We start from the raw sequence: 24,607 nt of genomic DNA, 5'->3' as shown, positions 1-24,607 counted from the left end.
GCAAGAGGGTTTATAGAACCCCTTTTAATTAAAAGTGCTCATCACATTCTTAGAATTTTAAAGTTCACACCAAAACCAAAATCCCTAATGGTTAGCAACCAACAAACTCAGTCATTTCCTTTATAGATCAGAATTAATTGGACTATATCTCTAGCTATGTAACTTGACTTTTTGCTTAGTCTGTAGACCAATGCAATTTTTTTTTAAAAGCAAGGTTTTCATTAAGCAGAGAAAAACAGTCTCTTAAAAAACAACCACCAACAGAGTAGGTATAAAAATCACCACAGCGCTATCCTCCGGGTTGGAAACAAAACAAGGGCCAACCCAACAACTCAGTCTGCACAGGTACCATTTCCTGTCTGTTAGAAAAGGCAGGTGAGGTGGAGTTTTAGACAGCAAAATTTTCATGCTTCACAATTTTGTTACTAAAGGTCCCCAAATTCCTCGGGCTCATCTGAGAAGTTTCCTTAATGTGTGCATTATAGTAAACAGCAGGAAAGTATCAAAATATTCCTATGGCTAAAAAGCAGCGATTCCCATTTGTGCCTTTAGAACAGCAACAATGTTGCTGTGTTGTAGAACAGCAACAATGATGACAAAATGTGACCTTGTGCCGTCAATAGGGATTTGCATTCTAAGGTATGACATCTATAATCATACTGGGAGAATAGCACTGAGTTTGGAGGTGGGTGGGGGAATTAGGAAATGCCAATAAGGATGAAACAACAGCATTAGATACAGTATTCTAAAAGCTTACTTCAGGTAGTTCAACAATGATTCTGGTTAAGACCAACTGCTCACATACATACACACGCACACACATAGATTTTAATGGTTTAAAAAAAAACCAAATTTGTTACTTTAGAAAAACGAATGCAGTGCACTTTCAGCAATAATATCGCCACAGACTCTGATTGCTCAGTCCACACATAAGGAGTAGATGCCTTCTATGGTGATATGGCTTCTCTGCATTATTTCTCATCAGGCCGAAAAACATTAGGGCAGGTTAAGTAAAGACTGATTTGTTGCACAAAGAACATTTACTCATCAGATCCCACTGATCTCTTCTGTGCCCGTTTCCTGGGCAACCGTCTCGGTGAAGCTTTATCTAAAACAAAAGAGAAAGATTGAGTTTGCCTGACTCTAGGACTAAAAGATATCTTAAAAGCATCCTCTCAACTTTACCATAAGTTAAACACACATATACACACACCACAGATTGAATTCCAGTTATTGTGATGGTGAACACATCCTAAAAAAGTTCTTTAGTTCTACAATTTAACTTGTTAATACAAAGGTTAGTGAACAGTTTTAGAAGTAAGTTTCAAAGGCATGAAATTTACAGCTCAAAAATTTTATGCTGGTTACAAATGAAAGATTCAATATTTGCAAAGACATTCATGCAATTTGCTTAAATCCTGGCAATTTCGTAAATTTACTCAGAATGAGCAAAATAAAGGAAATGACACAATATTTCAATACTAAACCATTCTACACCCTACAGCATGTTTTTACTTCTTTCTCTTTATCTCCTATGTTAGATTCTTCTCTCCCACTGCCACGGAGTTGGTTCCAACTCATGGTGACCCTGAAGGACAGAGTGGAACTGCTCCCTGCAGTTTCCAAAGCTGTAAAAGTCTTCACAGACTTTTCAGTTAGCAACTGAGTGCTTAACCACAGCACCATCATATTCCTTGTAAGGACTCTTGGTGGTGGTGGTGGTGGTGGTGGTGTGCCATGGAGTCGGTTCCAACTCACAGCAACCCTGCATAGCGTTTCCAAGGCTGTAAATCTTTACAGGAACAGTAAGCCTCATCTTTCTCCCCTGGAACTGCTGGTAGTTTCAAACTGCTGATCATGAGATTAGTAGGTCAACTTGTAACTCCTATGCTACCAGAGATTCTTGTAAGGACTCATTATGTTCCCAATAAACTACCCACACCAAGTCCCTATCTCCAAATATTCTTGTGGCAAGTCAGGTACAGCTATGACAGTGTACCTTTTTCTAATTTATACAAAGACTATATACGGTGTTGGTGGCAGTGCTGGAAATGTACATTTTCTCTGGCTGTCTAGAAAATGCTATGGGGCAGCAGTTCCACTGTCATATGGGGTCACTAGGAGTCAAAACCAACTCGACGGCTCCTAACAACAACCTGATACTATTTCTTGATGTGATGCAGAAAGAAGCACTTATCACATAAGATGTACATTAATTAAAAGGTATCAGATGAACACAACCAGGCAAATCTGGAAAGTGGGGATTTTTCATCTTACTACTTCACGAGATCTACAGACTAGCATCAACAAGGAGCTCACTAAAAATGCCGAGTCTTCGGCTATATCTCAGAGCTACTGAACCCCAACATGCAATTGAACAATAATATTTCCAAGCGATCAACACACACATTAAAGTGTGAGACATGTACTTTTTCACAAGACAAGTGAAGTGGCCCATATCTTGAGTTGTTAAAATTAAAAGGGACTTAAGAAAAATAAATGACATTTGTGTAGAGAAAAGACACCTGTACTCTACAAAGAGCAAATCTTTACGTTTTTATTCATTCTCTTTCATCTCTATGCCCCCTAACTTGTCTAAAATGGAACTCTTTATAGATTCCTTTGATTTCCCCAGAACAAAGCTCCATCTAGGAACACAAGCGACTCAGTTTGCTAAAAGTAATAGCAGAAAGAAAGGAACATGTATCTATGTGTGTGTGTTATTTATCTTTCAGCTATTTCCCAATTTCCAGAAACAATCAGCAAATCTCAGAGATAAATCTATAGAGGAAAAGCAGGAAGTTTCTTGAATTTGATGAAAAGGTTTCCATCTTCAATGGATAGTTCTGATTAACTCATGCTGTTCAGAAAGTCCTTTATGAAACTTTCAAAGCAAGGTTTACTTAAAAAGGAAAAAGAGGAAATAACAGAGGACCTATGGTCATAAGAATAGCATCCAAGGTCCTAAAACAAATTCAGTCTGCACAATCAGATTCTGAGCAAGATAAACAAAATTTAGTTAAAATTCTACTTTGGGTACTACGTTTATTCTCTCTGGCATGATGTATTGGAGTCCTGGTATGGCGCTATGGGCTAATGCGTCAGACTGTAAAGTTGTTTGAACTGCAAGGTCAGTGGTTCAGGCTCACCAGCTGCTCTTTGGAAACCCTATACAGGGTCACTATGGGTCGGAATCGACTTGATGGCACTTAACAACAACAACAATTGGAACTTTAGACATGAGACAAATCTAGTTATAAATCCTGTCACATTATTAACGTTCTCTGAGGATCAATTCTCTCAGCAGTTCTAAACACAGACAGCAAGTGCCTTAAAAGTAAATGCAAAGTACATAGAAGGCATCCAATATATGTTAAATTCTATCCTTCTACAAGGTGTCTCCTGACTCTACAGATTTTTTTCCCCTAACTTACAAAAGTGGGTCAAAGTTATTCACTTTAGCACATAATCACATACTACCTCTAATTACAAGGAGCTCTGGTAGCGTAGTGGTTACAAATCGGGCTGCAAACCTTAAGGTCACCGGTTTGAAATTACCAGCTGCTCCGCGGGAGAAAGATGAGGCTTTCTATTCCCATAAAGATTTACAGTCACAGAAACCCTGTACAGGGTCACTATGGGTCAGAACCGACTCGACGGCACTTAACAACAACAACCTCTAATTATTCAGCTATTTCATAAATGTGCTTTATTTCAAGTAGAAATGTAAATTTCTGACAAAACAGCAATATTCTAAGCGTCTTTTAACATACTGCTCAGAATCTAACGTAGTACTGTGACTTAATACTTAGTATTCCCATTGACTATCAGTCTGTTGTTCTATGGTGGCTTATGTGTTTCTGTGAGGTTGGAAGTTATGCCATAGGTATTTGAAATACCAGAAGTCACCCAAGGTGAACAGGTTTTAGCAGAGCTTCCAGACTAATACAGACTAAAAATGAAGGTGAGGTGGGCCATTTCTGAAAAGTTAGTCATGGAAACATTTATGAATAGCAGTGATACATACACTCACTGTCTGACATAGTGCCAGAGGATGAGCCTCTCAGGTGGAAGACACTCAAAATATGACTGGGCAAGAGCTGCTTCTTAAGTGTTAAGTTGACCATATTAATGTGGATGGAGCAAAGCTTTCAGGACGTTCATGTGCTGATGAAGCACAATTCAAATTGAGAAGAAACAGCTGCAAACATCCATTCAGAATTGGGATGTGGCATGTACAAAGTGTGAAATCTAGGGAAATTTGAAGCCATCAAAAATGAAATTGGAACACATAAAGATTGATATGGTACGCATTGCTGTTGTTAAGTGTGGTTGAGATAGTTCCAGTTCATAGCAACCCTCTGTAGGGTTTCTAAGGAGCGGACAACAGGCTTGAATCACCAACCTTGTGGTTAGCAGTTCAGTGCTTATCCTACAGCACCACATAAGGACTCTACCCTAGGGATTGTTGTTAAGTGCCTTTGCGTTGTTTTTGACTCATAGCCACCCTGTATAGGGTTCCCAAAGAGCGGCTGGCGTGCTTGAACCACCTACCTTGCAGTTCAAACCGATCTTGCAGTCCAGCACATTAACTCACATAGCCACACTAGGACTCTATCCTAAGGATTAGTGAGCTGAAATGAACTGGTATTGGTCATTCTGAATTGGTCAAACATACGGTTGATTATGCCAGTAATGAACAACTGAAGAGGAATGGGGTTGAAATTGATCAAACATGCAATCATGATGCATTAATAATTACTGATGATTGCAAAGCAAAAATGTGAAACAAAAAGGAAGGAATGGTAGTTGGAAAATATAATCTTGATAAAAGAGATGATGCTGGAGATGACATGACAGAATACTATAATACCAATGACTTTTCTGTGTTGCAAATAGCTTTTCAACACATAAAAGATGACCATACACATGGACCTCACCAGATGGAGTACATAAAAATTAAATTGACCACATCTGTGGCAAGAGATGATGGATGGAGAAACTCAGTATCATCAGCCAAAACTAGGTCAGTGGTTGACCATGAAACAGACCATTCACTGCCCATATACGAGTTCAGGCTGAGACTGAAGAAAAGTAAAACAAGTCCACGAGAACCACAATATGACCTTGGGCATATCACACTTGAATTTAGAGACCATCTCAAGAAGAGATTTGATGCGTTACACATTAATAATTAACACTACTGATCAAAGACTAGAAGAGTTGTGGGATGACATAAAAAACATCATATATGAAATAGCAAAAGGTTATTAAAAAGACAGGAAAGAAAGAACAGACCAATGCAGATGTCAGAAGAGACTCTGAAACTTGCTTTTGAATGTAGAGAAGCTAAAGCACCTGGAAGAAATGACAAAGTATAAAGAACAAAAGAGACCATTTCAAAGGGCAGCTCAAGAAGACAAAGCTAAGTATTATGATGAAATGAGCAAGGACCTGAAATCAGACAACCAAAATGGAAAAACATACTACGGATTTCTCAAGTTTAAAGAACTGAAGAAAAAATTCAAGAATACTGAAGGATTCTGTGGGCTAAATATTGAATGACGAAGAAAGCAACAAAAGATGGAATATGCAGAGTCACTGCACCAAAAACTAATGGTTGATGTTCAACAATTCCAAGAGTTACCATACATTAAGAATCAATGGTACTGAATGAAGTTGAGGCTGCACTGAAGTCATTAGTGAAAAACACAGCTGCAGGAACTAATGGAATACAAACTGAAATCTTTCACCAAACTGATACAGTGTTGGAGGCCTTCATCTATCTACATCAAGAAATCTGGAAGACAGCTATCTGGCCCACCAATTGTAAGAGATCCATATTTGGGCCCATTCCAAAGAAAGGGGCTCCAATGGGATGTGGAAATCGGCAAGCAATATCATTAATATTATATGTAAGTAAAATTTTGCTGAAGTTGCAAGAGTAAATCAATAGAGAGATGCCAGAAATTCAACCTAGATTCAGAAAAGGATGTGGAATGAAGGGTATCACTGATGTCAAATGGATCCTGGTTGAAAGTAGAATACCAGAAAGATGTTTGTTGTTGCTAAACGCCGTCGAGTCAGTTCCGACTCATAGCAGTTTTAGAGACAGCTGGTGGGTTTGAACTGCAGACCCTGTGGTTCCAAGTCAGTGCTGTTACAACAGCGTCACACCAGGAGTCCAGAAAGACGTTTACTTGTGCTTTACTGATCTGCATAACTGTGTGAGTCATGTATTTTATCCATAGAATCCTTCAAACTATGTTTTAGCTTCTCTATGCTATTAAAGAGTAATTTTCAGAGTCTCTTCTGACATCCACGCTGGTCTTTTCTTTCTAAAATAAAAAAAGTTACTTTAGTAACTTTTTGCTTTCTTCATATATCATGTTCTTTATGTCATCCCACAAACTATGGATTAACGTTGTGAAGAATGGGTATTGAAGAACACTTAATTGTGCTCATGAGGAACCTGTACATTCACCAATAGGCAGTGAAAGGTATGTCATCATACTTACTCAATCTGTATGCTAGGCAAATAATCTGAGAAGCTGGATTACATGAAAAACATGGTGTATCAGGATTGGAGGAAGACTCATTAACAGGCAATATGCATATGATACAACCTTCCTTGCGGGAAGCAAGTATAACTTGAAGTACTTAATGATGAAGATCAGACTCCAGTCTTCAATGAGAATTGCACCTCAATGTAAAAAAAAACAAACATCCTCACAACTGGACCAATAAATAATATAATGATAAACGGAGAAAATATTGAAGTTGTGAAAGAGTTCCTTCTATTCGAAATCACAATCAACACTTAAGGAAGCAGCAGTCAAGAAATGCAAAAGATCTCATATGCATGTGAAAACTGGACAATGAATAAGGATGGCTGGAGAAGAATTTATGTCTTTGGATTATGGTATAGGCCAAAAATATTCAAAGTACCATGGACTGCCAGAATAAATCTGTTCTGGAAGAAGTGTGGCCAGATTGCTCCCTCAGAAGAAAAGATGGCAACACCTCATCTCTCATATTGTGGATATGTGGTCAGGAAGAACCAGTCGTGGAGAAGGACATCTTGTTTGATGAAGTGGAGTATAAATTAAAAAGAAGATGATCCCAATGATATGGACCGTCTGAGTACAATAATGTGCATGTCAGCAATAATGGGGTCAACATAACAACACTTATGAGGATGATGCAGACTGGGCAGTGTTTCGTTCTGTTGTACACTGGGTTGTTGAGTTGGAACTCACTTGATGGCACCTAACAACAACTCAATACTTACAGGCCGAAAGATTCAATTATACATGATTTGAATTTTGTTATCTTAAGTGCAATAATTCTGTTTTTTTAGTTGATGGATGATGATGTCAGAGGGACAGATACACCATAAAAGCAACCTCCCATTGTATTTGTCATATAAGCCTTTGGAAGGGTGATTCCTTAACTGTTGCTATGGCTTAAGTTTCTAATTATAGTTTTTATGTAGATATAGCTAATTCTGCATAAGACATTTAAAACTGAACTTTCTACACATTTCAACACAATACTATTTTTTGGTACCCTGAGTATCAGGATTGTTAAAGAGAAATCTGTCCTTACAGAGATAGATGACTACAGCTATAATGACCTAAGTTTTAAGTCCCAATGTTTTCCATATCTTGACTCACTTGTGCTCTGAAACAGAATTTCCAAATGCTCACTGGACAAGCATAGTAGGTTTTCCCAGAGCTAATTCAAATTCACCTCTCTTCAGGTACCTAGGCTCCACTCCCTGTATTCTCCAACATATTAATGTATCATCTTCTACCTAGTGGCCTATATTCAACACATTTCACTCAAAAAGCCACCCAAAGTCCTGTTTGCTCCACTTTTGAAACATCTCTCTACTCTTTTTCACTCCTACCACATTAGCTTAGATCCCAACAGTTTCTCACAAGTAATACTGTAATCACCCAACTGGTATCCTTGCTTTGAACAGATCCTGGTTGCCAGTCATCAAAACTGTAATTTCCTTCAAAACACAAATTCATTACTTCTCTGCTTTAAAGAACTCAATGACTCCTTTTTACTGAATAGATAGGTACTGTCCTAGACCAACACATAAAGCCCTGCAGACTCTTAATATATCAACCTTACACAACGTGGACTTGTGCAAATGCTTTCTAAGTACTCTCCTAAAAGGAGGCGGACGGTCCCTCCTAGGCTCTCAATACTTCGTTCCCACTTAAATGAAATACTAAGTGATCAGTACACTTACATGTAAAGAATTTCCAACCTTACCCTTAAAGAAATACAAATTTAAAACAATGTGATGCTATATTCCATGTATCATAGCAACAAGATTAAAACGTGATAATACTTCAGAATGATCAGTGAGGGTAGAGAAAGCAAGAAATATCATACCTTGTTAAGAACACGAATTTGCATTATGTTTTGGGAGGAAAATGTGACCCTCTCTGTCAAGTATTAAAATGTACATAATCTTTGACCTAGCATCTTGTTGTTAAGTGCCATCAAGTTGGTTCTGATCCACAGTGACCCTATATAGGGTTTCAGAGGAATGGCTGGTGAGTTCGAACCACCAACCTTGCAGTTCAAACCAACATTGTATTACCCACAGTGCCACATAAGGATTTTCAAGAACTTATCCCATATATTTTATACACAGAAATACTAACTTTAGTACTAGTTCTAATAGTGAAAACCTGGAAATCACATAAATATCCTTCAGTATAGAACAGGTTTAATCTATTGCTGTTACGCGCCTCTGAGTCCATTCTAACTCACAGCAACTCTCTACTGGGTTTCAAAGGAACAACTGGTGGAGCTTGAACCACTGATCTTTTAGTTAGCAGTCCAGTACTTATCCTACAGTGCCACACCAAGATTCCTTTCATATTTATTAGGCACAATTATATGAAGAAATACTAAGTAGTTAGGAATGATGTAAAGGTATATATAACTAGCATAAAGACATGCAAGACATTAAAACCTCAAGTATGTATAGTATGATCCCATGTGGATAAAACATTCACATAGAAACTATAAACACAAACTTATATACGTATAGAAAAAACTTGGGAGTAATACATAAACTTAACACCAAAGTGGGATTCATGCAGCTAGGAAGTAATCTGAGCTTTTCACTTCTGTATTGTTTTCTTTTTACAGCAAGCTCATAATGCTTTTGCAACAAATGCTTTTTAAATCAAAAAACAGTTCTTCTACAATTAAAGAAATCCTTTATACTGATAAATCTTTTAAGGAACTGCACAAATCATAAAACTGCATAGGTTTATTCTTCCAAGCGGTAGCAGTTTTCCCAGTAAATATAGCACTAGAAAATCATTCCATCATTTGTTAAACTTGCTGTATTCACATGCCTCACAAGAGCCTCCAACTAGTACAAATAACCATTAAAAAAAGTAATCACCTCACCTCTTCTACTCTGCACTGAAGCAACAGGAAAGAAAAGAGAAAGGGAAAAAAGTTAGGAATATAGAGAATTCACACATTTGTAAATAAATGGCAGGTGTGGAAGTATTTCTAAATTAAAATATTACAAAGATTGAATCTTTAGTTCAGCCACTGTGGAAAACAGTATGGCAGTTCCTCAAGAAGTTGGAAACAAAAATATGGTCTAACCCAGCAATCACTCTATGTGGGTATATATACCACAAGATACAAAAGCCAGGACATGAGTAAATAAATATGCACATTAATGTTCATCACAGCACTATTCACAATAGCAAATAGATGGAGACAGCCTATTGGGCCATCAATAGAAGAGTGGATAAACAAACATTGGTACATACACACAAGGGAATACAATGAAATGTTGAAGAATAATGATGAATCTGCGAAACACCTCATAACATGGATGAACCTGGAGGACATTACGCTGAGTGAAACAAGTCATTGACAAAACGATAACTATTGCATGAGACCACTATTGTAAAAGTTCAAGATAAAGTTTTCATACCAAAAGGAACATTCTTTGATGGTACCAGGTGTGGGAGGGAATGGAGACTAATTCTCTGGCTGGAGGGTAGACATGTTAACTCAGGTGATGGTGACAGCAATATGTAAGAGGACGGTTGGCAAAAGAATGATGAAGACAGACAAAGACACAGGAAGCTATGCAAGGGCTAATGGAGTAGAGGTAAATAGTGATATATATACATGGCCTTGGAACAACAGTGTTCTGTGTGGAGCTACATGGACAGAGACACTGGCTGAATGAATATGGAAGGAAGAGTAAGATGCACATTTTTTTTTTATATATCCCACAAACATATAAGAGTTTGAAAGAGTATATTTATATTTGTACATGGGTAACCACAGTCAGGAAATGGGACAACTGCTGTTGCATGGAGGGGATTGCAATCATTGAGATGAAGCAAAGTCTATGATTTGTGGAATGTAAAACTGATGATCTTTGTCTGTAAACCTTCACTCAATTTACAATAAAAAGTTAAAAAAAAGATTAAGTCTTTATAATAGTCATCATAATAATTTATAGTAGATTCTATAGAAGTAACAAATAAATTTCAAATGGCATTGGACAATTTTTTTTTATTTTTGCTAAATCTAAGATAGTACTTACTGATCTGATTCAAAGTTTCCTGAGGAATCCAACTCATATCAACATCATTCTGATTTGACGTACCCATTTCTACTTTCTGTATGGGTCTCTTGCGCTAAAAATGCATAAAACATATTTTAAAGAATTTCCATTATATCATTTATAATTTTTAAAAAAACCTTATCAAGGTACTTGATATAAATATCTTGGTAGAAACAGATAGGTACTTGATATAAATATCTTGGTAGAAACATATTCTTATTGAAACATTTTATTAATTAGAGGATAAAACTTACTGAAAATCATAAGTAAACAACAGAATAAATCCTCACAATAATTATTTATTCTCAGGTCTTAAGCACATTTTCCTTTATTTCAAAGCTTTATGTATATTATACAATCAGTAAACCAAATGAGAAATTCTATTTATTCAAGTTTTCTTTCCTTTTGGGAATGAAATTTAACAAAAAATAAACTTATTTACACATTCAACAAAGTTCAGGGTGATTAATGAAATGTTTCAGGAATGCAGTTGAATATATAGTTTTACAAACGGCATATAAAACAAAAGCACTTTCTCTTTGGAGTAATTTGTAGTACAAATGCCAGAAGGTAAAAAAGTGCTTCGATTACTTTCTTTAGCCCCACATGTTAAAAACAAACACTCCCAAAGTAAGCAACAGAGGATTATACAGTCCACAAATTAAGTTTCTGAATACTCTGAAAAGATAACTAATAATGGCCTCATTCATAAAGGGGGGGGGGGGAATGGGACTGATGATGTAATTGTATCAGATGAAGGAGTCCTGGTAACAGAGTGGGGTATGAGTTACGCTGCTAACTGCAAGGTCAGCACGGGCTCCAACGGAGAAAGATGAGGCTTTCTGCTCCAGTAAAGATTTACAGTCTTGGAAATGCTACACAGGGTCACCATCAGTCAGAAGGCACACCATCAGGCACATAACAGAAGAAAACGATTATAAAAATGAGGCAAAGAAAGCTATGGAAATAAACAGTTAAGTACTAAGTATTTGTTTTGAAAAGAAAATGCCTACTGCTGTTAAGTGCTGTCAAGTCAGTTCCAACTCATAGTGACCTTGTAGAGGGTTCCAAGGAGCAGCTAGGGAGCCTGAACCACAACTTGCGATTTGAATCGATTTTGTAGTCAAGTATTTGTTTTGAAAAGACAATACCTATTAATAACGTATTTTTAATCTAGATCTGACATAAATAAATTGCATTGTATTTTTCCATTGACAGGAAAAATATTTTGGGATGGTTGTTTTGTAGGGGTTGGCAGTGGACAATGGGGGAAAAGGGGAAGAGAAGGGAAATGAGGACAGAGTAGTAAAAGAGCCAAGTCTAGAGTGAGAAACCATGGTTACAGCAGACACTTTGGTGAGACCCAATATACTACCCTAAAAGAAGAGAAGCAGTCACTGATAGAAAAAATATAATAAATGGAAAGAGGAAATTGATTCTCATTTTCAAGTTTACTTTCAAAAGGTACAGTATACCTGGAAGTACATAAAACCAGAGTATTCATCTATAATTATTACCTTTCTAGATTCTAGAAGCTGATGAAGGCCAACGACAACCAGCAGCCCAAGACCAGCAAGGAACATATACATAAAGATTCTGATATGAACAAAAAAACAAGTCTGCTTTAAGTAATAGGAAACCACAGCTAAATCCAACAAAAATTATATGATATATACTTTCTAAACTTGTAGGGATAAAACATATAAAGTATTTTTAAATTTAAAGTAGATGATTTTTGTAAGTTTCCTTAACTTTAACCTCATGAGTTTGTTGTTGTTGTTGTTATGTGCCGTGGAGTCAGTTCTGACTCATAGTGACACTGTACAGGGTTTCCGAGGCTGTAAATCTTTATGGGAGCAGAAAGCCTCAGCTTTCTCCCATAGAGCAGCTGGTAGTTTCGAACTGCTGACTGAGATTAGCAGCCCAATATGTAACCATTATGCTACCAGAGCTCCTTAACCTCATGAGCAGTCAATTAAAACAACCAACAAAAAAACTATTCTTTAATCTAAAATTACTCTATAAATCATGTTCAATTCAAGGTTCAGTTAATTTAAAATAGTTGTATTAGGTTTTGTCTCCTTCAAATACCAGATTTTGCATAATTTAATAACTATTTTAGAAGTAAGCAATGGTTCATTATTTATAATATAAATCCTTGGAAAGAATACTAGGATTTGTCAGAGTAAAGTCTTCTCATTTGTTTTTAATAGCAATTCTAGAGGAATGCAACTTAACTTAGGCCTGTGATCAGTTTCAAAAGCATGGTGTGGAAAAGAGCTCAAAAATAAATTAACATAAAGTCAACCAGTTTAAAAATTTTTTAACAATCTTTCCTAACTTGGTATTGCTAGTTGTTAAGAATCATCTAAATGTACAGATCAGGAAGTCAGAATTTCACTAACTACACAGTCCATGTAATTTTCACCACTTAATAGCTGTTCATAGGACTAATCCTTCTAACTCTCCAATATAAAAATCAAGATTTACTTAATATTGCAACTTCTACGTACGTTTCTCCATCTAATCCGTCCTCTCTTTCAATGATTGTAACTGTTTGATTAAAGACAGCATCTTGGAATACATTGCCCTATTTAAAAGGGAAAGAAAAAAAAAAAAAGAAATGCATTAGAAAATGAACGCTGACAAGATTTCTTAAAATCAATTCACTAAATGAACTATAGTTTTCTTATCACTTGGAAGACTCAGCAGAGTTTATACATAACTGTAATACTCAACGTTACGGATGCAACATTATCATACTACCTTCTCCTACAAAATAAAATTGTCTCCAACTTTGCTAAAGCAGTCCCCTCCTCTCATTCTTTTGGGTAAGGCTAGGTATGTGGTATGAGAAACCAGGGAAAATAAGTACCCCAGTTTCTGTTGCTTGCAAACAAAGAAAATAGCTGAAAATGCTACAGTAGATCATTCTAAGAACCAGACCTTGACACATGTTAAATTCATGTGCTCAACAGATAACAAACTGAAAACTAATTTCTTTGTAATAACTGGATCAGTGATTTTTAGCATCTACCAAATATTTTTCTGCTGTGATCTTCTGTCAGTCAGAAATAATTCTGTTAGTTCAGTATCAATTCACTTTTAAGTCACTGGGACAATGCACAGATAACTGTGTCTGTTGCTTTAAACAAAAGTAGTCCTTTTTCAAGTGTCATCTATTGCTAAACTCTCATTTTAAGTTTCACTTCAATTTGCATTCCTCTGCTTAGACAATTCCAGGAATCAGAGCACACGGATAAAATAGAGTAATAAAAACAGAATTGAAACTAAATATATCCCTATTAGACTAACATAATTTGTCATGGTAAGTTAAAGAACCAACCAATATGGTGAGTAATTTTTAAAGTCTAAGAAATGTGGTGGATTAACTTTAATTTTACTTGAAAAAAAAATGAAATAGATAATTCTTCCAGCTCTTAACTATGAAGCTTATTATTTTTAAGATAAGAAGGATGAAAACCTCCTTCTTCCCTTTAAAAGATAACTTAATAGCAACAAGAGAAATTTAATTCAGACACATAGGAAGACATGTTAACACTAGGATGGTGAAAAGATTAAGTAAGCTTCAAATAGAGGATGAAATTTCCCTTGTTCTTTGCCAACGCTTTCAATGTACCATGGACTTCTTCAGTTATTATTGGCTCTTGATCATATGCTACCTCTTGAAACGGATGAACACGGACCCTTTCTTCTTGGTACAGACTCTGTGTATTCCTTCCATCTTCTTTGGATGCTTTCTGAATCATTCAATAATTTGCCCAAAGAATCCTTCAAAAACAAAAGTTGAGGCTTGAATTTTTTCATTAGTTCCCTAGCTTGAGAAATGCTGAGTGTGTTCTCCCCTTTTGGTTTTCTAATTCCAGGTCTTTCTTTGCCCATTTTTTATACTTTACTTTGTCTTCTCGAGTTGACCTCTGAAGCTTTCTTTTATCACTTCATTTCTTCTATTTGCTTTAACATCTCTAGATGCTTTCCAAGCCACTTTCCAAGCCTTCTGACATTCATTTTGGTCTTTTCTTTCTTTCTTGACTTACTGATGGCCTTTTGCTTTCTTCCTATATGGCATTCTTAATGTCATTCCAACTCCTCTGGTCTGTGGTCTTTAGCATCAAATTCATCAATTTGTTCTTTAGATGATCTCTAAATTAAGGTGGGATATATTCAAAGTCACATTTTGGCTCTTGTGCACTTGTTTTAATTTTCTTCAGCTTCAGCCTGAACATGTATGTGCACAATCGATGGTCTGTTCCATAGTCTGCCCCTGATCTTGTTTTGAATGATGACATGAGCTTTTCCACCATCTCTTTCCACAGATGTAGTCAATTTGATTCTGTGTATTCCATTCTGGTAATGTCCAGGTGTATAGTAATCTTTTATGTTGTTTAAAACAGGTTTGTAAAATGAAAGAGTCATTGGTCTTGCAAAATTGTATCATGTGATCTCCAACATCATTTCTATCACCAAGGCCATATTTTTCAACTACTGATCCTTCCTCTTTGTTTCCATTGCATTCCAATTGCCAGTAATTAGTAACATATCTTGATTGCATGTTTGGTCAATTTCAGACTGACAAAGTTGGTAGAATTCTTAAATTTCATTATCACTGGCGCTTTAGTGGTTAGTGCGTGAATTTGAATAGTAGTGATACATGGTCTTTCTTGTAGGCGTATGGAGATTGTCGTATCACAGACAGTGTTGTACTTCAAGACAGATGATGAATGTGATGCCCTTCCTTTTACAATTTGTCATTCCCGGCACAGTAAACCATGTGATTGTCAGATTCAAAAGTACCAATACCAGTCTATTTCAGCTCACTAATGCCTAGGACAGAACCTGGTGTGGTGCTGTGGGCTAATGCGCTGGACTGCAATGTCGTCTGAACCACTAGGTAGGTGGTTCAAGCTCACCAGCCACTCCCTGAAAACTCTATACAGGGCTGCTATGGGTTGGAACCAACTCTATGGCACTTAACAACAACAATGCCTACAACATCAATATTTATGCACTCCATTTCATTTTTGACAATTTCCAATTTTCCTAGATTCATACTTAGTACATTCCATATTCTAATCATTAAAGGATGTTTACAGCTGTTTCTCTTCATTTTGAGTTGTGCCCCATCTGCAAATGAAGGTCCCAAGGGCTTAACTCCATCTGTGTCAACACAGTTAACTTTACTTTGAGGAGGCAGTATAATGGGCAAAAATGCAAGCAACCAAGGGAAGTACACACCAAATCAGATCCGGATAAGGAGTGAAGTCCACTGTGTGACTTGTCTTTTCCTTGAAAGACCCAGCTCTTGTCACAGCAGAGCACAGCACTGCCCATCTATCCTCACCCACCAACCTCTATCACTTACTACTGTGCTAGGCCCTATTTGTGTCCAACTCTTTCATTGGATGCCAGACCAAAAGACAAAGATATGCAATTGACCTCTGCCTCCCTGGTGCCTGTCAGAGTTTCAATCAAAAGCAGGCACTACAATGAGCAATTACGGCAATATTTATAAAGCAACGTCTATTTGCCCCACACATCTCTATCTTGTTAAATAAATGAAGGTTTAGAAGGCCTTACGTTCAAATCTTTGTAGTTCAGATTGATGACAAGACCAAAGGGTCGCCCACCCATGGGCTCTGCAGGAATGAAGGAGTACTCAAAAGTAGCCTGTCTCTCGGGAGGCACTACAGTGTTCAGAGGAAGAGCTGTGAAATTCTGGATATAAAACTGGTAGTCCTGAGGGTAACGGAATGAGGCATCTAGCGATTCAACAACAAAATCTTCTGTACCCTTGTTTGTAAAGCCTACCAGGAACTTCACAATGTTATTTGCTGGAAAATCTAAGAGACAAAATAGAGAGAGAAAAATTAGGTCTAACATTCAAAGGGCACAAAATTAGAATAGCCATTCCTACTGGATTCTGACACCTTTTCTTGCTGTGTGATTTCTGTTTCAACAGAATACTCCAGTCAGCCCTTAGCTAGTAACTGACTGGAGCTGGGTCCAAGCTGAAAACTCTATCTCTACCCCATTTAGTATCCCAACTTCAGAGTTCACCCAAGCATCTCAATTTCAGACCAGATCACATACATATAATGTGCCCTGAGAAGGAGTTGTATATGCCTCACAGTAAGATTATCATGGACTACGAGGCTTAGCGAAGTCATCTTCCCTGCATATCAGTAATCTGCTCTCTGTGCACAGATAAAGAGCAGAAGGGTAAAAGTCTACTGAGAAGTACACTGGACTAAATTTACAATGTTCACTGCATAATTTGACTAAAACATTTCTTTTCTATTTTTATAGCTGCCTGCTACAAAATTTTTTGAATTTGACTAATTGCTTAAAAGTGCATTGTTGTTGTTGTTACTTGCCGTTGAGTCAATTCTGACCCATAGCGACCCTTTATAGGGTTTCCAAGGAGCAGCTGGTGAACCTTGCAGTTTAAATGACTTTGCAGTATGATGCATTAGTCCATAGCACCACACCAGGACTCCTAGTATCTTACTAAAACTAGTATTTTTATATTACCTTCTCCTTTTACAAACAGGATAGTTGTATCTGCACTTGGTGAAGCTTCAGGTTCACCAGATAAATCTTCTTCCTCTTTATCTTCTGCCTAAAAAAAACAGGATTAAACAAATTACTATGAGAAAACTATGTTGTTGTTGTCGTTGTTAAGCACCGTGGAGTTGGTTCCGACTCATAGTGACCCTGGTACAGGGTTTCCGAGGCTGTAAATCTTTACGGGAACAGAAAACCTCATCTTTCTCCCTCGGAACAGGTGGTAGTTTCGAACTGCTGATCTTGAGGTTTGCAGCAGCTCAATTCGTAACCACTATGAGAAAACTGTGACAGCGTTTAAAAATAAAGTTTGCTAGCTTTGGGATAAAATACTGTATCTCCAAAGTTTTGTTGTAATGAAATCCAGTATGAATCTTATTGTACGTCCTATCACTGTTGTTGTGAAGTGCCGCTGAGTCGGTTCTGACCCATAGCGACCTGCACAGGGTTTCTGAGGAGCAGCTGATGAGCTTGAACCGCCGGCCATACCACTGAGTGTGCCTCAAACTGTAATGTGCATACTAATTCCAGGACCTTGGCCAATCTTACTGAGGCCTAGTGTGAAGCCTGAAGTCCTTTCGTTCTAACAAGCACCCAGGAATCACTGGTCTAATAATATTTCATACTAAAGGTTCTAGGGCAGTAGAATGTTTCTGTAAAAGGCAGATAGCAAATACAGTAGTTTAGGGTCTGTAGGCCAGAGGCACCTGAGGCAACAACTAAATTCTGCTGCAGTAACTTGTATGCAGCCATAGAATATATAAGGATGATCACGGACAGATTGGGCCTAAGACCACATTCTGCTGACCCTAATACAGAGCACCTGTCATCTATGAAGAGTCCCATCCAGATTAACAAAAGAGTTTTCCTCTGCAAGTGATTGACCTGTACACTTGTATTTTATGGTATGTAATTTATGCAACCAAAAAGTTGGCAAAAGTTTGAACAAATTTTATATTTACCAGCTTATATAGCCACATAGCATCATTTATCCAAGCACCAATAAAGGTCATGTTGTTGTCAAATGCTGTCAAGTCAGTTCCGACTTATGGCGACCCAGTATAGGGTTTCTGAGGAGTGGCAGTTGGGTTTGTTCCACCAACTTGATGGTTCAAACTGACTCTGCAGCCTAGCGCATTAATCCACAGCACCACACCAGGACTCCTAGAGGTTATATATTTGTTCATATATTTGAAGTGTTCAACCCCTTAATAAATTGGTGTGCTTATGGGTACCGTTGTGAACGACATTTTTATAATGCCGTTTATGTAAAATACTCTTCATTTATGTACAATATTCTTTCCCTTAACACACAGGTTCCTCCTTAAAGCCTCCATACCCCAGTTCACACACTTGAGAGAAGGCACTCAAATGTTTGGTCAACAGCTAGAAATAGTAAGTATAGAGCTCAGTAAGGGAAGTGGCAAGAAAGAGAGTCACCAAAATGATCAATAAATAGTGGGGACGTGTCTAACCACTAGTATTGGTAAGCCTGACAAAGGGAAGGTATACAGAGGAAGGCAGAACAAAACAAAGGCAGAACTATAGGAATTATCAATATTAAGGGAAGAGAAGATAAAGAGAGTAAGAAAGACCAAGAAACAGCAAGTGAGCAGGAAAAAGAGAGGGTGGCACAGAACCGCGCTCAAACAGGCCAACAATGGCAAACAGGTCAGGAACCTAGCACTGAGCAGGAAAAAGAGAGGGCGGCACAGAACCGCGCTCAAACAGGCCAACAATGGCAAACAGGTCAGGAACCTAGCACTGAGGTTGCCAGGAAGAATAGTTCTACTAGATACCGAGACACTCTAGATACACAAGAGCAGGCCAGGAGAGAATGAAAAATGAAAACAAGAGAAAAACTGTACATACTGCTCTTTCAAGAAGAGTGCTAGCAAACATTAAATGACACACTTGATGTCCTTTACTTTCTGACATCAAAGGCAATGGTGCTGCTAAGACTGAACAGGAATAATAATGGATTTTAAAGTGGCAAAAAATAGCTTAGCACATAGGAATTCAGTAAATGTTTCCTTGTTAAATGCTGTCAAGTCGGTTCTGACTCACACCAATCCTATAAAGGGTTTCCGAAGAGTGGCAGGTGGGTTTAAACCGCCAACCTTATGGATAGCAACCCAATGCTTATCCTATTCCACCACACCAAGACTCCCAAACAGCTCCTAAAGGAGGGGAATTAGGAAAGCATAGTCATTGTTGTTGTTAAGTACCATGGAGTCGGTTCCGACTCATAGTGACCCTACTCAGGGTTTCTGACGCTGTAAATCTTTACTTAAGCAGACCGCCTCATCTTTCTCCCACGGAACCGCTGGTAGTTTCGAACTGCCAACCTTGCGGTTAGCAGCCCAATTCGTAACCACTACGCTACCAGAGCATAGTCATTAGTAGAGCACAAAAATCAGTAAGGATACTACTTTGACACATACGGGATCAACTCAATGGCAACTTTTATTTTGATCAGATTGTAACAGTGTGTGAAGATTCATGAAAATGGTAACTCAAAAATCACATCAACACAACAGCAAGGTTCACTTAGCGACATACTCTGTATAAAGGTAAGTCAAAAGAATAAAATCATAATATAAAGGTATTTTGATATTGCCATAGTAGGAAAATAAGGATGTGGTGGGTTAATCCTAAAGGAAGTGAGAGAGAAACAAGTAACTTTCTATGTAGGACAGATTTATCAGAAACCTGCTACAACAGCCTGGGTCCAGCCCAATATTCATACTGTCAGTGCATTATTTTACATTGAAAATTTCGGAGCTTGAAGATTCTGACAGACATCTTCTCTACCCTCGTTATTACTCTTCAGCAGACACAGTTTACTTTTATTGTCTGCCCCTCACCCCGCCACTAAAACACACACTGCCCTCAGAACACAGACTCCATGAGAACAGATACAACGGGTTTTGTCCATCCCAGCACCAAGAAAAGTGTCTGATAATAAGTACTCAATAAATATTTGTGTATTGAATGAAAGAAAACTGAGACGCAGACATAAAATCTGTCCAGTTAGAAAGCTCAGTGGCATGTACCCCAAATCTCTTAACTCATGGTCCAATACTACTCCCAGGATATTACCCTCGGACTCACATCCAAATGACTGTGGTTCTTCGAAGCATGTCTCCTCCCTGTTTCAGAATATACTCAATAAACTGAACCTTAATCCACTTGATGATAGTTTCAAAAAGGCCTTAAAAAGCATAAATTCTAATACTAAATGTTTCTACAAAAAAGAAATTCCAGATGTATAATATTCTCTCTAGATGTACTATATAGTATTTAACACTGACCAAATCTGTGGGTTCATCTTCTTCCACTTCAGCTTCATCATCCTCATCTTCAATTATTGAATCTTCGACTGTTTCTTCATCCTCTGTAAGATCTTGAGCCACTGCTAACGAGCCTAACAAAATGTAAAACAAGGTAAATTAACAAAAGTTCACCTTTACTCTGGTGGTGGTGGTGGTGGTTATGTGCCAAGGAGTTGGTTCCAACTCATAGCAACCCTGTACAGGGTTTCCGAGGTTATAAAGTCTTTACGGGAGCAGAAAGCCTCATCTTCTGCAGAACAGCTGGTAGTTTCGAACTGCTGACCTTGAGGCTGGCAGCCCGATTCGTAACCACTACGCTACCAGAGCTCCCTGGGCACATGATTAACACCTACTATAAGCAACAACCACCTCTCACCTGTCAGTTTGTCATACGGTGGTGGCTTACATGATGTTGAAAGCTATTCCACTGGCATTTCAGATACCAACAGGGTCACCCATGATGGACAGATTTCAGTGAAATTTTTAGTCTATGACAGACCAGGGAGGAAGACCTGGTAGTCTACCTCTGAAAACCCTAGCTAGGGAAAACCTTGTAACACTGACTGGCACAGTGACAGAAGATGAGCCCCTCAGGGTGGAAGGCACTCAAAATACTCAAATGATTTTTGAGTTGCCATTTTCACGCATCTTCCATACTATTTCAATCTGAATAAAATAAAAGCCAGTTGCCATTGAGTTGACTCCGGCTTATGTTGACCCCACATGTGTCAGAGTAGTAGCTGTTGTTAAGAGCCACTGAGCTGGTTCCAACTCATAGAGACTCTGTATAGGATTTCCAAGGAGCAGGTGGTGAGTTTGAACCACCAACCTTGTGGTTCAAACTGACCTTGCGGTCCAGCGCTTTATCCCACAGCACCACAACACCAGGACTCCAAAGCACCCGGTATTACCAGGTGGTCACCCATCCAAGTACTAACCAGGCTCAACCCTGCTGAGCTTCAGAGATGAGACTAGAGCTGGTGTATTTAAGGTGGTATGGACGTAGGTCAGAGTAATGTCCCTACCAATTATTGTATTTCTTGGGGAAGCTGCCTCCTCAAAAGGGAAAAAAGTATGAGTCTGTCAGAGATATAATTTTACTTGGATTCACAATAAGCATACATGGAAGCAGCAGCCAAGAAATTAAATGATAAACTGCATTGAGCAAATCTACTGCAAAACATCTCTTTTAAGTGTTACAGACTAGTCATTTTGAGAACTAAAGTGCCCATTTTCAGTTTCTCATATGCATGTGAAAGCAGGACACAGAAAAAGATTGAAGAAGAAACGCATGCCTTGTATGCTGGCAATGAATATACCATGAATACTGAATGTACCATGGAATGCCAGAACACGTCTTTCTTGGAAGAAGTATACAGCCATAATGCTCCTTAAAAGTGAGGATGACAAGACTTCATTGTCTCTTGTACTTTGGATATGTGATCAGGAGGGACTAGTGATCAGGAGGGAGAAGGGTATTACCCTTGGCAAGGGAGAAGGCTGGTGAAAAAGAGGAAGACCCGGAATGAGATGCACTGACATAGCATGCAGCAATGGGAGCATGGCACAGGACTGTGCAGTGCTTCCTTCTGCTATCCACAGCGTCACATAGAACAAAACGTTCCCCTTACAGTAACTTAAGCTCCCAGTTTACTTTAATGATGCCAGGTTACAGTGCATCTAAGAATATAAGATTTATTTTACTGTTTGTATTAACAACTGCATGGTAGTTTTAATGGCAAATACTATTTAATTTTTTTTAAGTACTTCACAGTTTGAAACTAACTAGAGAAATGAAAAATGCCCTTACTTCAAAGAAACAATAAGTAACTTAGGTAACTGTGTTGGGCAAATTGAAGAAAGTTTGATCCAAAAAGAAGAAACTCCAACTAAGTCACTGTGAGTTAATGTGCTGGACTACAGGATCAGTTAGAACAGCAAGGTCGGCAGTTCAAGCTCACCAGCCGCTCCTCAGAAACCCTACACAGAGTAGTTATGGGTCAGAAAGGAGACCACAGGTACATAACAACAACTATATAAAACAAAAACCTACATTTTAAATAAGAATGCATTCATTTTTGCATATTGCTTCAAACTAATTCTAATTTAAAGAGAAAATCCTACTTTAAAAAGTTAAAGCCTGTAATGTCAATAAAGTATAAATCATACTTTTATATGTAAAAGTGCTCTAAATAAATCATATTAAATGTATTTCAGGCCTGATCCTCAAAAGAATTCCAAAGTTTTAGTGAGTCTTCCACTATTTCTCAGAATTAATGATGATGTGGCAATTCAGTCGAGGAAAAAAATACATGGGAAAGGCAGCCTGTGCACATGTGCAATAAATACCCAGGAAATCGGTCCATGGACTGTGCATTTTAAGTTGGTTCTACTTCCCTGAGTCTTATTTGCTAGGCCTGCTACAAAAATATTAAAGAACTTTCAACCACACATTACGAATTGGAAGAAAACAGAAATCAAAAGCTTCTACTGCTTGCTGATCAAGGACAAAAACAGTGCATTCATAATTTATGATCATTTTCAAGAACCGTTAAGAAAACTATCCATGCTTCCCATACAATGATTTTAAAGTTGTGCTTGGTTAAATGCGAGACCTTCTAAAGATACATACATATATATATATATATACACACTGTACTCTGCAGTTCATCGGATATTTAACTATTTTAATGTCAACTTTAAAGAATTTTGTGTCTACAAAGGCTAACAATTTTCATTTGGAAAAATTAAGAAAACATCTTTCGAAAGACTATTTCTCACACAAAGAAGTTTACGAAATATTAGGTTCCGTATAGATAATGAACTTAAATCGAAGTTCGTATTAGAATCAGGGCAAGAAGCCAAGACACCAGATTCTGAGTTATGCTACTTAAGAGTTATTTTCACACCACCACGTTGTTGCAAACAATAAACTTGCATAAGCATCCCGATATAAAAAACAAACTTACAAGTAGAAGACATTTTTTTCCCCCAGCAAAGAATGATACTTCCACAAACAAAAGCAGTTGGAGAAATAGGGTGTGTGGGTGAGCAGAAGTAATAGAGACATCCCACACGGGTTGTGGAAGGGGCAATCCTCCAGGTAACACACTCAGACTGGGTGCAGATAGACCCGGCGGGTCGCCAGAAAAAAAGACAGTTTCGGTGAGCAAAGAGCCAGAGCTTCAGTAAATGAATGAATGGGGGCTGCCAGCGTGGTCACTAACGACACGTCAGCCCTGCGGGCGAGGGGGGCGGGGTGGGGCGCGGGAGGCCACCACCGTAACCCCGATAGCCCGCGCCCTCCGCAAGCCCAGGGCCACCGGCTCCGGACACAGCTGCGGGGTGCCATCGGGGCCCAGGGGCAAGGTCGTTAGACACTGACTATCGCACTCCGGGCGGCGGCGGCCCGAGACACCTGCCGGGCCTCACCCAGCGCGCTAGGGCCCCTGTTACGAGCCAGGGGTTGGGGTGAGGGCGGACAGAGGCCGAGACGTGGACTCGGACCCGGGAGCTGTGGCCGCCCTCAACTTCAAAGTTGCCGTCGCTGACATCTCTTTCTCGGCCAAGCCCCACCACCCACTGCACTCATCTCACCTCCAGGGCCGCTTCTGAGTACAATGGTGGCGGGGAACACGAGCAGGAGAAGCAGAAGCAGGCGGGGGAGGAGTCTCATGGTGCGGCCGGCCAGTGTCCAGTCGCCGTCCGCGAGTGCTCTCGGGCTCCGGCGATAATGGCGTTACTCTTCATCCGGGCCCTGAGCAGGAGAGGCGGAGCCGTAGCGAGGACCCGGGCGTAATGCGTGCCCCGCCCCAGACCGAGCAACTCCGCCGACGTGGCTCCTTGACCCTGAGGGATGGTGCTGGGGATCACGTGACCGGCGGCCAGGACGTTTTGGATTCCCGCGAGAGCCCAGCTCCCGCCTGAGTCGCCAACTATACGCTGCGGTGTGGCCCCGCCCCGCCCCTTCACCAAAGCCTGCTGGCCCAATTAGCACTTTCAGTGGAGACTTTTTGAATAACTGGCTATTATGCCTGGTGTGACAGTCCTT

General features: G+C 38.9%; 1 protein-coding gene across 1 annotated transcript; it reads right to left on the bottom strand.

Annotated features, from left to right (window-relative positions):
• Positions 1-739: 739 nt before the first annotated feature.
• On the bottom strand, positions 740-24,312 carry SSR1 (signal sequence receptor, alpha). Its single transcript, XM_006864105.1, has 8 exons — positions 24,154-24,312; positions 20,536-20,648; positions 17,189-17,276; positions 16,235-16,497; positions 13,150-13,226; positions 12,154-12,232; positions 10,616-10,709; positions 740-1,108 (listed from the first exon to the last, which is right to left on the bottom strand). The coding sequence occupies exons 1-8, from the start codon at positions 24,230-24,232 to the stop codon at positions 1,041-1,043; spliced, it is 861 nt and encodes a 286-aa protein (XP_006864167.1). The 5' UTR covers positions 24,233-24,312; the 3' UTR covers positions 740-1,040.
• Positions 24,313-24,607: the final 295 nt, after the last annotated feature.

This window comes from Chrysochloris asiatica, unplaced genomic scaffold (assembly GCF_000296735.1).
Source record: "Chrysochloris asiatica unplaced genomic scaffold, ChrAsi1.0 scaffold00060, whole genome shotgun sequence".
NCBI lineage: Eukaryota > Metazoa > Chordata > Mammalia > Afrosoricida > Chrysochloridae > Chrysochloris > Chrysochloris asiatica.
This window is presented reverse-complemented; position numbering and strand designations above follow the sequence as displayed.

What these genes read in the sequence shown, in the direction of transcription:
- SSR1 (XM_006864105.1), bottom strand. Translation starts at nt 24,232, where the DNA reads ATGAGACTCCTCCCCCGCCTGCTTCTGCTTCTCCTGCTCGTGTTCCCC. An exon ending in ACTCAGAAGCGGCCCTGGAG is followed by an intron (nt 20,649 to 24,153) that starts GTGAGATGAGTG and finishes ACATTTTGTTAG; the next exon opens with GCTCGTTAGCAGTGGCTCAA. An exon ending in CCTGTTTGTAAAAGGAGAAG is followed by an intron (nt 16,498 to 17,188) that starts GTAATATAAAAA and finishes TTTGTCTCTTAG; the next exon opens with ATTTTCCAGCAAATAACATT.